Source organism: Vipera ursinii, assembly GCF_947247035.1.
Source record: "Vipera ursinii genome assembly, chromosome: Z".
Taxonomy (NCBI): Eukaryota; Metazoa; Chordata; class Lepidosauria; order Squamata; family Viperidae; genus Vipera; species Vipera ursinii.
The window spans coordinates 106270925-106285122 of NC_139517.1; the positions used below are offsets into that span (position 1 = coordinate 106270925).

Sequence of the window (14198 nt, forward strand, 5' to 3'; positions counted from 1 at the left end):
GGGCTATTTTAAAGGCAGATATATCTCTGATTGTTTTCCAGTGAAGGCTGAATATTACAGGTAATCCTCAACTCGTGACCAGTCATTTAATGATCATTTGAAATTATGATGGCTTTAGAAAGGGGCTTTACAGTCCATAAAGCACTTCCAACTATCATAAAATTTTGTAAATCTCCCATCCCTGTCACATAACTGCATTTTGGGCGCTTAGCAACTGACTCACAGTTACAACTGGTTGCAGTATCTTGCAGTTACCTGACCACAATTTGTAACATTTTCTCCCAGTTTCCAGCAAAAAAAACCAACACCCATTGGAATAGATTTAACAACTGTGAGATTCAGTTAATGACTACTATAAAATGATTGAAAAATTGGGCTTAATCATATTTGGTGCCTCAATTTACAACACAAATTCCAATGTTATTTGTGGTTGTAATTTGAAGACTACCTGTAGAAACTGTGTCATGATTAAAATATTGAAGAATCTGGTAAGGAAATGTCTCTGAAAAAATGAAGCAAGGGTTTACGGGTTATCTAATAAACTCCAAACTTGGTCTGAACAGATTGCAGGAACAAATTTCAACTGATTTCATTTTCCTAAGGAATTTAAAACTGATTATTTCCATTGCCAATGTGGTTCTCTCTATATACTTGCCCTTAAACTGAAAAAAGAACACTTTAATGTTGTTTGTCTGAAATACTAACCATAATCTCTTCATCTTGATAAACCAGATACTTACTTTAAAACAATTATTTAAAGTTATGTATTGTTTAACTCTATATTTTAAAATTTAAATTTAGAATTTAAATTATATGAGGCACCATATGACAGAAAGGCATTTGAGGATCATTTCAAGATTGTACCCTTAAATTCTGCTTAAATGGAAATATGTAATATCATGACAAAAATACAATAATAGACTTTCTCTTTCTTGGGATTACTGAACGTCTCTCCCCCTCCCCCTCCTCTCCTCTTTTCACTTCTGGTGCTATTCTGATATGCTATTCATATCAGAATTTTTTTAAAGAGGCTATCAAGGAAGTTAATGCATTTATAAAGAAAAGGCTGAGCTTCCGAAGCCTTCAGCAGAGTCTTTAATTATACCCATGTGATGTTGCAGGACTGGCAATAAGTTCAGGATTTCCCATTAGTTGTAGATGTGGCTCCATCTGCCATATCACATTTATTAATAGCCTTTCTTTCTGGAGATATGTACCCCAAATGCTTATAGCTAAAACATACATGCATTCAAAACTAGATAAAATACAAGCCTACAATAAACCATCTCTTCTCTGGCCATTCCCCTCCTGATTCTCTTTCTCTATATCATTAATCAACAGTAATATTATTCTGTGTAATAGTACATGCCTATCAACAGTTACCGGTACATATCTTACAAGACCACCAATTTTTGCAGAATTCTGTGCCAGAAAATCCAAAAGCTGAAATCAGTAACCTTGTCTTGAATTGCTTCACGTTATTCCTCCCAGGTCAATTTGTTTTTGTCTCTTGTTGGCAGAAGTCATGAAACTATCATTGATATCATGATTCTAAGCTTACACCATCTTGAAAAAACAGTTTCCGATGTCCTCACAATAATGACAATTACCTCTAGGGCACAGGTGTCAAACTCGCTGTCACATGATGTGTCACTACGTATTGCAACTTTTTTTGCATTGCTGGAACTGGGGTTGGCGTGGCCTCTGTATGATGCAACCAGCCCACGGCCTAGCAATTTGACACTCCTGCTCTGTTCACTTTTAGCAAACTCATTTGATTCTCATTTTGTCACTATCTTTTTTTTCTTGATGGAATGATTTTGTAGCCAGTAAATCAATAATAGTAACCAACTATTTTCCATCTTCAGCTTGTGAGTGGCTTACTAAGCAATTGGCAGTGCCTGCCTGGATTTGTTTGAGCTCAGGGTGAAGCTGTCTGGAACTTTTAATTTGAAAAGAGTCCTTGGCTCTTAAATGCCTCAGAAGTCTTTCCAGGATTGACCACCCCTTTTTTACTTGTGTCTGATATAACACACAAAAAATGGGCACAGTATGTTGTACCCATCTTTTTGTCATTTAATTATTTTGACTCAGCTATAATGCTTTTGGGCAACACAATGTTTAGGCATTTTAACAATTGTTTCTTCCTTTGGGACTTTTTTTAGTCAAACTGCTTGCTTTTGGTTCTTTCTAATTAAATGTGTGCCTATAAAGGTGATTGATGGGTAGGTGCTTAAGGTCTTATGGTCTTCTTGTGGGGTTTGTGGTTAGATAATTAAGATCAGCTCAATTCTCCTCTCCATGTTGTATTTCAGCAGAATAGAATAGAATAGAATAGAATAGAATAGAATAGAATAGAATAGAATAGAATAGAATAGAATAGAATAGAATAGAATAGAATAGAATAGGATTCTTTATTGGCCAAGTGTGATGGGACACATGGAATTTGTGTCCAGTGTATAAGCTCAGTGTACATATAAACAGCAAGTAGTAGTAGTAATAGATTATAAATCATAGTTATAATCATTAATCATAATTTACAAATAACAATTGATAAATCATAAGAAACCAATGGGAGAAGATAGTGGGAGAGATGAGAAGATGAGAAAAGATGAGAAATGTGGGAATTAATTGTTCAGCAGTGTGATAGCATGGGGAAAAAATATCTTTGTGTCTAGTTGCTTTGGCATGCAATGCTGTATAGCAACATCCTTAGAGGAGAAGTTGAAATAGATTATGTCCAGGATGCGATGGGTCTGTAGATATTTTGTCTGCCCTCTTTCTGGTTCATATAGATCCTCAATGGAAAGCAGGCTGGTTGCGATTTGTTTTTCCTGCAGTCCTATCTATCTGTTGAAGTCTGTGCCTGTCCCGTTTGGTTGCTGTGCTATACCAGACAGTTAGTGAGGAACAAATAACAGACTTAGTAATTCTTCTGTGGAACTGTATTAGCTGATCCTTGGGCAGTCTGAACTTTCTGAGTTGGCGCAGGAAGAACATTCTATTTTGGCTTGTTGAATTAGCTGAAAAGTGGATTTTGTTTAGGCGAAAAATTTTGGTGCCACTCCAAAGGGTGTTCTCGAGGCATTTTTGATCTCACTATATTGTCAATCCCTGTATTTATGCTCTGAAAATTAAACCATTGATAAAAACCAAAAATGACTAAAAGAAGAAAAAGTTTTGTTAATAACAATTTTAAACATTCATAATATGAATAACATATGTATTGGCAAAGATAATACATAAGAAATGACTTACATTGCTTCAGTTCAGTTGAGAACTTAGAATGCAAAGGCTGACTGATGAAGCTTCAAAATAAAATTATAAGTAATACAGTATATTTATACATTAAACTCTCTATGGGTTTAAGTAAGAACTCAGACATAATAGTGCTCTGGATTTTATTAACATTTATGACTTCCCTTGTAAAAATTCACATGTGTTTGTTATAAAATACTCTTTGGAACCTAATTGTATATTGTTTTGTATGCCATCATTTTTATCCAGAGAATGGGTTTATGTTTCAAAGAACTAAACCACAGGTGTGTTTCATTCTTTAACATGTTTTCTGCCTAGTAACTCATCTCCATAGCAGCTGTGCTGTAGGATTCTCTCATCCTCTGATTTTCAGTTGTGGAAACCACAAAGAAAGCTTTTCTCCTGGAGGACTACTCTACTGAAAATTATTCCTGTATTTCAGCTTTTTTAAAAAAAAACTCTGGTTCTTCTTAAGAAGAAACAAACATGTCCTTTCTTCTTTCTTGACAAGAGTGCTGATGACGTATCAAGAATTTATTTTTAAATATTGTAGTCCAGCAACCGATGAATATTTAATATAATTCAGCAACTACAAAGAAATTTAGCTACCTATGATTAGTCTCTGACTGTGTTGTATTGATTCTATCCAGTCAGCTCTTGGATTGAGTTAGATAGCTTCTTTCTCCCCTCCGTCCCTCCCTCCCTCCCTCCCTCCCTCTTTCCTTCTGTGTGTCTGCGTACTTTCAAGTCATTGCTAAATCCTGATGACTCCTTAGAGAAGTCCCAGCAGTTTTCTTGGCAAGATTTCAGAAGTGGTTTGCCATCGTCTCCTTCTTAGGACTAAGAGAGTGTAAGTCACCCAAAGTCACCTAGTCAGCTTCAGGCCCAAGATGGGATAAAATTCTCAGTCTCCTGGTTTCTAGCTCAATGGCTTAATCTCTAGACCAAATTAGATAACTTAAACTAAGCAGATCATTAATATGATATAGTGCTTGGAGCAAGTTAAGTCACCAATTTCTTGATAAAACAGAATGGATAACAGTTTCCAGAAAGCAGTTCTAACAAAAATTAGTATCACTTAATATCAATTTGTTCAGCAACCATTTGAAGTTACAATGGGGCTCAACAACGAGAGTTAGGACCATTTTGAAGCTCTGACTATTCCCTGTTCTCATGTGAGCAAACCTTAGCCCACTTAAATTCACCTGCACTTACAACCGCCTTTTGGCTGCTGTTCTTCTCAATGTTGCCAACTGACCCTGCCGATTGCCACAGTGCCCATGACACTGCATCCCACTACTGTGCTGACCAGATCGCTGTTTGATGCTGCCTCCTTTTGAGCCATTGTGACTGAGGCTAGTTGAAGAAAGGCAGTTCCTTATCTTACCAAGCCTTGTGGATGGAAAGGAACAAGCCAAAAATTGCTTCGGTCCTCATCTAACAAATGGTGGGATTCACTTAGCAACAGTAATGCAGATTGTTGGGATTTCCATTATTAAGCAACGTGGTCACATGACTTGCACTTTATGATCATATTGCTTAGCAATGGAAATTCTGGTCCCAGGTACTGTCCTAAATCGAGGACTACCTGTATGTTGTTAATCCTTAAATGTTTATCCATACTAACAATGGTAGAAGTCACAACAGAAAAAATTGTTCTTGACCCAAGGGCATTAATATTTAAAATACAGTGAGATCTATAGAGGGATGACAGTTATAAAGCTGGTCAGGATAGAGTTATGGACATAGTAGAGCCAAGATTTTCTGGTTCCTCCCCCATGCATTTTGTAAATTCTATATAAATGTAAGAAAATCTGCCAGCTATTTCCTTTATTCCCCAAAGATAGGAAAGACAGAGAGAATATAGCTGATGTGTTTCCATTAGCAGTCACAGAAAGCAGAGTTTAAACCAGACATGTCAAACTTGTAACGTCATGTGATGTCGTGTGATGTATCGGGACAGTTTTGCCATTGCCGGCAATGGGGTGAGTGCGGCTTCCACCTGACACATCCGGTCCATGGGCCGGCAGTTTGACACCCCTGGTTTAAACCATGACTTAATTGCTTGTGATTGCCTGAAGAAATCCAGGCAGTTTCTTGTCAACATTTTCCAAAGTGGTTTTCCATTGCTTCCTTCATTAGGGCTGAGAGAGAGTGATTGGCTCAAGTCTTCCACATGCTTTTGTGCCTACGGTCTTCTGGTTCCTACCCTGGTGTCTTGCATTTTTCAATTCAGTCAGGATGATTTTATGTTTCTACCTTGTTGTTAGATAAAAGGGACTTTGTTGCATATAATGTTGCCAAAAATTATGTGATAGCAAGGAACCATTAGACGTTAGCTGCTCACAATTTAGTGTATATTTTGGATGTCTTGAGTGGTTTAAACTGTTTTTGTGTGCCTCTGTGTATGTACCCAGCTTCATCATGCTATTTAATAGGTGAGTTGCTATTTATATATTATTTGCTTAAAATTTTATCAAACTGGCCATTATGTGTACATTTAGGTTCAGAGTTCATCAGAACAAATATTGTGTTGTTGTTTGTCCAGCCACTTATAAAAATGAATGAAATGTTATGCATTGCATTAAAAGGTTCTAGAAATCTGATTTGTTACATACTTCTACCTGAAGTGATATTAGATAAAATGTCAGGATGATTCTTACCTGTGTGACGTGAGCTTCACATTCTGTGCTTTGTATTCACAAACTACGGTAATTGTTGATTGCATTAATCATGGCTTTGAAAAGCATTTCCTTGTAATTTTCTCTCTGTAGAACCTAGATATAATTTTTTAAAATAAAGAAAGTGTGTGGGTGAGTGCTTTCCTTTGCAGAATACCCTCTCTCTTGTGCACTTAGATATTGTATGAATTTGCTTAGGCACATGTTATAGACACATGTCACAGTCAGAAAATAGGGTTCCCTGCAAACTTGCTAATATTTAGGAGATACAAAAGGTTTCAAATTAAGACATTTATGCTCAAAAGACTCCATTTTGAACTTGAAGCACTGTTTCAACCTCACAACAGATAGTTTGAGTTTCAAAAGGGTTGAAAATTCTGTTTCAAAATAACTGCTTTAAGCTCAAAATGTTTTGCCCATGCCTCCTAATGTCCATGGGCATTATACTGGGAATTTTGAGAAACCCTTTATGCCTGTGCCCTGAACTCTTATCCCCTTTTAAAGTTGTGTGCAGGCACGCTGGCTGAGGAATTCTGGGAGTTGAAGTCCATGAATCATAAAAGGGCCGAGTTTGAAGACCCCTGGTTTATAACATGTCAGAATCCCTCATGTGAACGGGATGATTACTTGCACAGAGCTAATCACCTTAATAACAATGAGAGAATATTTGAAATAAAGACGATGTTGCGCAGATATGTTTTATAATCTATTAATACATACAAGAGGATTAAAATGCCAAAGGCAAAAAGAAATGAGTTCTGCCACATATTGTTTGCTTTGCCATATTTAGAAAAAAGTAATACATTTTATTGGCAAACTGATTTCTAGATAATAGAGTTTGTGAGACAGTGATAGCAGTCGTGGAATCTATGTTGTATAATAGAGGGCTTGCTTTCATTTATATATTTTAAAAAGCAACCGAGTTGCCTTTAAATATAGGTGTTGTATACATTGTGATGAGAAAAACATTGCATTTGAATCAGAAGCTTAGTGGAGTTACCTGTCAAAAGTTTTAGCACATATATGAACACATACAAAATAGTTTCTATCAGGTTTGTACTCCACAAATGGTACTTTTAACTAGATGCTTAGCACAGAGATACAGTGGAAAATAATGTGTGTGTGTTTGTGTGTGTGTGTGTGTGTGTGTGTGTGTGTTTGTCTGTCTCTCTGTCTCTCTGTGTGTAATTTTTCTCAGGAGTTGAGAAGCATACACTGTAGATTTGATAAATATTTTTTCCCTGTTGTTTCAGTGATCTACTGTCTTCAGAATATCTTGAAAGGCATACTTACCACAATGGGAAGATGGTGGAAATTAAAGTAAGATGCTGACACTTATTTTTGCTATATTGTTATTTTGATGCATGCGATTCAGTTATCAAGATGTACTGCAAATCCTGTTGTTAAACTCTGATTCTAGGCAACTGAAGTTGCTTTTAAGCATGCAAACCTTGTAATATTCTAGAGAGGTACAATATGTGTTTGTGTTTTGTAATTCTGTTGAAGGATTACCTCTCATAATAAAAGTTGATATCTGGATGTTGATGATTACAATTCCACCATGAATGAACTTTTGATAATAGTTGTAATATAAACTAGCTCATGTTAATGCTTTCAGTACATGCTTACTTCATAGCGTTGGCATGAAGAAATCTGAATGGAATGGGGAATTCTGAGTGCAGCTGGCTGCACATAATTATTTATATTAAGAACATAAATAGTTGGGGTATAGAATTTTGCTTTAATTTATCACAGAGAAATAAAAATATTTAAACATTTATTCAGTATTTCTTTGCAGAATCGCATTTGTATACACAATCTATCTGGAAATTTGAATAATTATCTATATTGAATAAATGTAGAATTTTCAAAGTTCTTGATTTTGTTAATTTTTATGGCAAAGCAATTTTCCATACCTTTACACTCAACTGATCCAAGAAAAAGGTACATTTCTGGTGTTCCACATCAATTTGCCTTAATGTATAATAAACACAGTTCAATTTGTTGTAAAACATTATTAGGTGACATTTCCAGTTATTTAGGCAACAGAAGGATTAACTGTAGATTGCTATCAAAGAGGATGAGATATGTTTGTTTCCTGCCAACATAAATTTAGACAAGTTATAATAGATATATATGAATTATCTTCATGGCCAATTTTTTAAATTGCTATGATAAATTTAAAAGGAGTTCTGTGCTACCTCGAAGATCACCGTGTTCAAATCCAAAATCTTTTTCTTATAAAAAAAACTGTAATAGTACTCATTAAAATAAATATAGGTTAAATAACCTGTTTATTCCAAAGTGTAAACACTAAAGATGTTGGTATTAAAGAAGAATGGGGATTTAAATGTCTATTTATTGGATATCTAGCATCCAATATCTAGAATCCAATCCAGTTAGATTCTCACTTTATTCTAAAAAAGCCACTGAAACTACTTTTGACAAGCTGAAAGGTAGGTATGGAATGTGAATACTTAGTCAAAACTTTTCTTCCTGTGATCTGGGAAACGCTAAAATGTTTTTTTATTACATAAGCAAATCTTGAGAGACTTCAAAATAACTGACCTTTTAAATGTAAATTTCAAAAAACCCCACAATATTAATGTTTGGGCAGGGAAAACATGAGAATATTACTGGCACAGCATATATGCCATGGTGTCTCTAGACTGTGCATTACAATTCCTTGATTATGTGGCCTCCTTCAAAAACTTTGGCTAGAATGTAGTGTTCTTTAAAATCTATTGTTTAAATTTTGGTTTGTGGCTGTAAAGTGACAAGACAATGATTCAAATATGAAGAAGTACCTCCTTAAGTATTATGGAAACTGGGCAATCTTTCAGTACTGACACTCGGACATTTTTTTTTTTTCGTAGAAAGAATAACCAGGTCTACTTTATTTCTTAGTTGTTCCTCTCATAATATTTTGGTCATGAGAACTACCTTTTTAAAAAATGAGATCTGTTATCCATTATAATCCATTCACTAAGGGCCAGATTGGTCTTGTGGTTAAGAGACCAGGCCAGAAACCGGGACATTGGATGTTTTAGTGCCAAATTAGTTATGAAAGCCAACTGGGTGACCTTGGGGCAATCTCTCTCAACTCACCTAACCTCACCTCACAGGGTTATTGTTGTAGGAAAAATTGGAGGAGGAAGGACCTTGAGTTATTTATTAAAAGAAAAGTGGGATATTAGATAGATAGATAGATAGATAGATAGATAGATAGATAGATAGATAGATAGATAGATAGATAGACAGACAGACAGATAGATAGACAGACAGACAGACAGACAGACAGACAGACAGACAGACAGACAGACAGACAGGAGTTAAATGTTTGGCTTAGTGCATAGTTTTCTTTGCCCCACTCATATTTTGATTTAATACATAATGCCTAAATCTCTGTAGTATATTGTAGTTTTTCTGTATGTGCCAACTCCCAAGCTATACATTCTGGGATGCATTTCTGTGTCTTGACTTTGACTTACCGTATTTAATAACTTTGTGTGCATTTTAAGATATAGCTTAGTCAAAACCAGCCCACTTTATTTAATGTTCATTACCTCCAGATTATCTCTTATTTTCCCAGTGTGGTTTTAAGTATTCATGAAAAATTATTTCATATTTGATCACAGAAAGGGCAAAAGCATGTAAAATGCCTCCTAAAGAGGTATGCATGTTAAAATCATACCTTTACTTTTAATAAGCATACTAGCAGTTCAACAGATGTAATAGCATTTGTTCTAAATGCCCCACTGAGATTTGTTCAGTTTCTAGTGAACTCTTATATCACAAATAATCACTGGTTTCTTACTAAAAAGTCCTAGCAGGATAAACTTTAAGAAAGAGAAAATTGAGATCTATCTACAGGTTAGGCTAGAATAGCAGGACACCTATTTTGTGTCTGTTATCTCCCCTTTATAATGTACATAGTTTCTATATGCTTAATTCCAAGACCATATCACTAGCTTGCATATTTGTTTTTTCTATCAAGGCTTGATATTCATGTAGGTATGTAGGTAGATAAGTAAGAAGGAAGGAAGGAAGGTACTATAAAATATCATTGAAACAATTAAAAATCATGTTTAACCTAGCTCACTGAATGCATAGCTGAAGAAAAAGATCTTGATTACCTTTTGAAAGTGCTGAGAGCAGATCCTGAGGGAATTTATTCCATAGCTTGGAATCAACATATTTTTATTTCTAATTTTCCAAATATGCCACAATTTTACTCGGTGTATTATATCTGTGGTAAGCCTAATGTTTCATGGCTGCTGTTGTAACTGGAAACAACTTGACATCTCTCTCACTGTTTATTGTAGAGAAATCTTATTCTCTGGCTCTGATCCCAAGTTTTACCATGATTTTTTCCCCCCAGCAAGAATTGACAATACCAACTTTAGGGACAGGTGGTAGTGACCCGAAGACAAGCTTTGCATGTGTTTATGGTATACAGTATTTGTAACATAAAGCAGAGTGGTCCTGTCTGTGGAATCATTAGAAGAGGATATTAGACAAAACAAATATTACATCCACATTTTAGAGACAGATACAATGTTGTTATTTTTTATTGGTGTAAATTATCTAAGTTATCTACTGTAAGTAACTTAGATAGGAAAGCATTTAATATGAAAGGTTTCTTAGAATAAATGGAATATTGATCTTTGTTCCAACAAATGCTCCAGGATATATATTTATTATGTAAGGCATTAGCGATGCTACTTATTTGTTCTCAAACACTCACATCCTAAGTACCTTCTGAAGAAAAAGTGGGAGAAATTATGTTCTCTAATTTTTGGTCAGGTCCAGCATATTTGTTGTTTATATATTCTTTTTATAGATTTCTACTCCTGTCTATTTCTGTCCTTGTTGGTTGCATATTTGAGAAGATATCCTGTTTATCCTTATTTGTTGTTTGAATAAACTAGAACATGATAATATTACTATTATGGAAACTTTGTCACCTTATTGTGTTTTATTCTCAAAAGTTTTTCTCAGAAAAAATGTTCCCATATGTTTGTGATATTTTGCCTCTTCTGTGGCCTAGTATCTGCCTCAAGAAGATTATAATCTAAAGGGCCTTAATTTTCTCACTAGTTCTTCCTTTTCCAGCAGCTGGTTCAGAAATCAGGTCTTGCCTTAATAAGCTTATAAAGATCTTTTTACAATGCAGACCATAAATTTCTTTCTCTCTTGTTTCTTGTCATCATCATTGCCTTTGCATGATTCTAGGCTTTTCCCAATCAAACTTTAGCTTGATTCACCCCATGTGAAAGCTCTCTCAATTTTCCATTCACACACTAAAATGGCAATTCATTATTCAGTTATATTGCCACTATATATGCAAAAATTAAGCTGATTTTCACATATTGAACAGTAGTGACCAGTTTCTAAATCTCTGCATGCTATAAAAATATTTAAACTAGCCTTTGTTACAGTAGTTTTGCAGCATTTCTGTGAGAATGTACCTGTGCTTTGTGCCTTTAAGAAACTCACTGTATGGGTAATTGCATTATCAAAATGGGCTAATAAAGAAGTTCAAATGTTACCCCCTCTTCTTTCCATCTGAGAGAGAAGTTGGAACTATTCCTCATTCCAGTTAGTACTGAGCAAATTCAATAGAGTTCTATAAGCTTTCTTTTTTATTTTGCAAGTTGCTAAGTTAAGCCAAATTGACAATTGAAAACGTGAATATTATTGTCCTTTCTCAGAAACAGAAAAGAAATTGATTCAGGAAATCAGTTTCTCCCCCCCCCCTCTCTCCCACCCATTTCCTCCTCCCAGGAGGTAAACTATTCAGGTTCTTGACTTGCATAATTCACTTTCTCCTAGGGTAGCCCAATTAGAATTTTAAAGTTAAAGTACAGTGCACAATGTGTTTCTGTTCCATGGAGATGTATTCTGCTGCCAGTTGTTTGGTGAACTCCCATTTTTTTCTCTTTCCTTCAGTGCAAAGCTCCCTACCCATTCTAGGGACTTTTGTAATACTGAAGAGATTTGGGACTGATGCTAAATGCTCATGTGGTGTAATGAATACTGTGCATAATTCTGTGCACAAAAGGAATGCAATTAGATAGTCACATATATACCTCCTTTGTTTTTGTTCATTTATTAGTTCTATATGGCAAGTTCACAACACTTTGTATTTGAAATTGGCTTTAAACAGAACCACATGAAAGTAAATATTATAATAAGGAATTATGAAGACCTAGCAAGAACAAACTATTATACGGCAATAATGTTCTTGTCAAGAATATTTTAATTATCAGATCACAATGAATGCATGTTAAAGTACCACATACATTCAACTCTGTACTGGGTTTTGCCCTCTTCAAGGAGATGTATTTATAAGATGAATATTAAAGTCTTGCGTGCATTTAACTCTGTGTTGAGTTTCTGTTGCTCTTGAGGAAAGATCTTAATTCTTGGTAGAGAATATGTCTGGCATATACTCCTTTGCATCTTCATTAAAAAGAAACTGTAGAAGAATGTAAAATAAATGAAACAGCAATCACAATAGACTGAATTTTTTGATTTGGTATCTTCTAAATGGCATTCAAATACAATGCTTCTGAAGGGTAGCCAGGACAAAGAAAGTTGCAGTTGTTTTCGGTAGAGTAATGCAGCACTTTGGTTTCCTGATGTATATATAATGTATATATTAACTACACTGCAGTTTTTAAGAGGGTAATATACACAAAGAATTAGATTTTGTTCAATGTAAATTTGGATCCACATAAAATAGTAAAGGAGTTTTTGTAAAGGAGAGCGTAAATAAAGATTTCAGAACAAACAATATTGTTTTATTTTCTTGTTTTTTTTAAGTGTCTGGATTTTGTTCTTAAATGGGTCCAGGCTTCCAGTATCACAGTAGTGTTCCATTGCAAGCAAACTGTGTGATTATTGTCTTGCCATTTTATTTTATTTTGTCTTGAAAGATTCTTTTCCAAAAATAAGTCAGCCACACACACAATTTAGACAGTATTATAGAAAAAAAATATTCTGTGTATTTCAGTACTTTTTATTTTCCAAAAATGTACTAGAAGAGCAATAAAATACACTATGCAATAAACTACACTGTTTTTCAACATTTTTAAATTATTCAGGTACTTGTAGACATTGCCTACTTAATTCTTTCATAGCAAATAGGTAACAAAGAAGAGTTGCTTGTTGCAGCCACCGATTCTTTTCTCTTTAGGGAAAGTTCTGAAGTCAAAATTGGGAGAAGTTGATTTGGGAAGTAGGTATATAGGGGACTTAGCAATAGCATGAATTTTCTTCTCTCTCTGTAGCTGCATTATCCTAGCAAAAATTCTTTTCAAAAACTCCCTCTGCCCAGTTAACTTTAATCCTAATCTATAGTTCCACTTTGTGTAATATTTCCACTTTGGTTTAAGTGCATAAATGGATGCAAATGACATTCTATGTGTCATTTGAATTATAATGGTATTATGGAAATGATACGGATGCCCTACTGTTTGGTGCCTTGTTTTATAATACAATTGTATTACAGTTGTAAAATTTGGATAAGGTAATGGAAATTTCCATTGTTGTATCAGAAGTTCTCTCACTGTGGCTGTTTAGTATGTATAACAAATGACCTAAGGGGAAAAAGCAATCTTGGAATAATTTACATCATGGTGAATTAATATGAATATGCTTAAACCTTTTGCGATCCCCTTAGCCCTTCTTTTCTCCTATAATTCTACTCTTTATTTTTTTCTTTTAGTTTTGTTCTAAACCAAAAGCAGAAGATTAATTTATGAATTTACAAAAGTTGGTGAATAGAAGTGGCTTAGAAAAAAGATGAAGCAACTTCCAATTTTTTTTCATTTTCAACTGGGCCATACCCAGGACTGTTTTCTGAAAAAGAAAGTCATTGTATTTGGTTAGAAGGCTTTTCAACCTGGCATTACCTTAGAGTTGTAACAAATTCAGAGAAGATCCTGTTAGGTTATACATGTTTGCCTATAATACGTTTCGATGTAAATAGGTTCACATTTGTGCACGTGACTTATGTCAGAGAGTTGAGAGAGTAAATTAAGTCAAGAATTCTGCCTTAGAGTTTGCATTTCCTACTAGTAATTATTATGATTTGCTTGGAATCAAGAAGGCAAGAAAAAAGTCCCTAAATTTCTCCCCTTTTTGTAGGTGCTATTCAAAGCCAGTTTCTTTGCTCTTAAGCGAAGCAATCAAGGAACAGCTTTCTGAGCAAATGCTCTCATATCTCTCTTGCCAGATGTCAGAAAGCCATCT

General features: G+C 34.8%; 1 protein-coding gene across 1 annotated transcript in view; it reads left to right on the forward strand.

Annotated features, from left to right (window-relative positions):
- Window positions 1-14198, forward strand: part of ADAM22 (ADAM metallopeptidase domain 22) — a 160809-nt gene that overhangs the window by 67691 nt on the left and 78920 nt on the right. The window contains exon 3 of the mRNA XM_083376399.1: window positions 7193-7259. Coding sequence (XP_083232525.1) covers window positions 7193-7259 — 67 coding nt within the window. The remainder of the gene's footprint in view (window positions 1-7192; window positions 7260-14198) is intronic.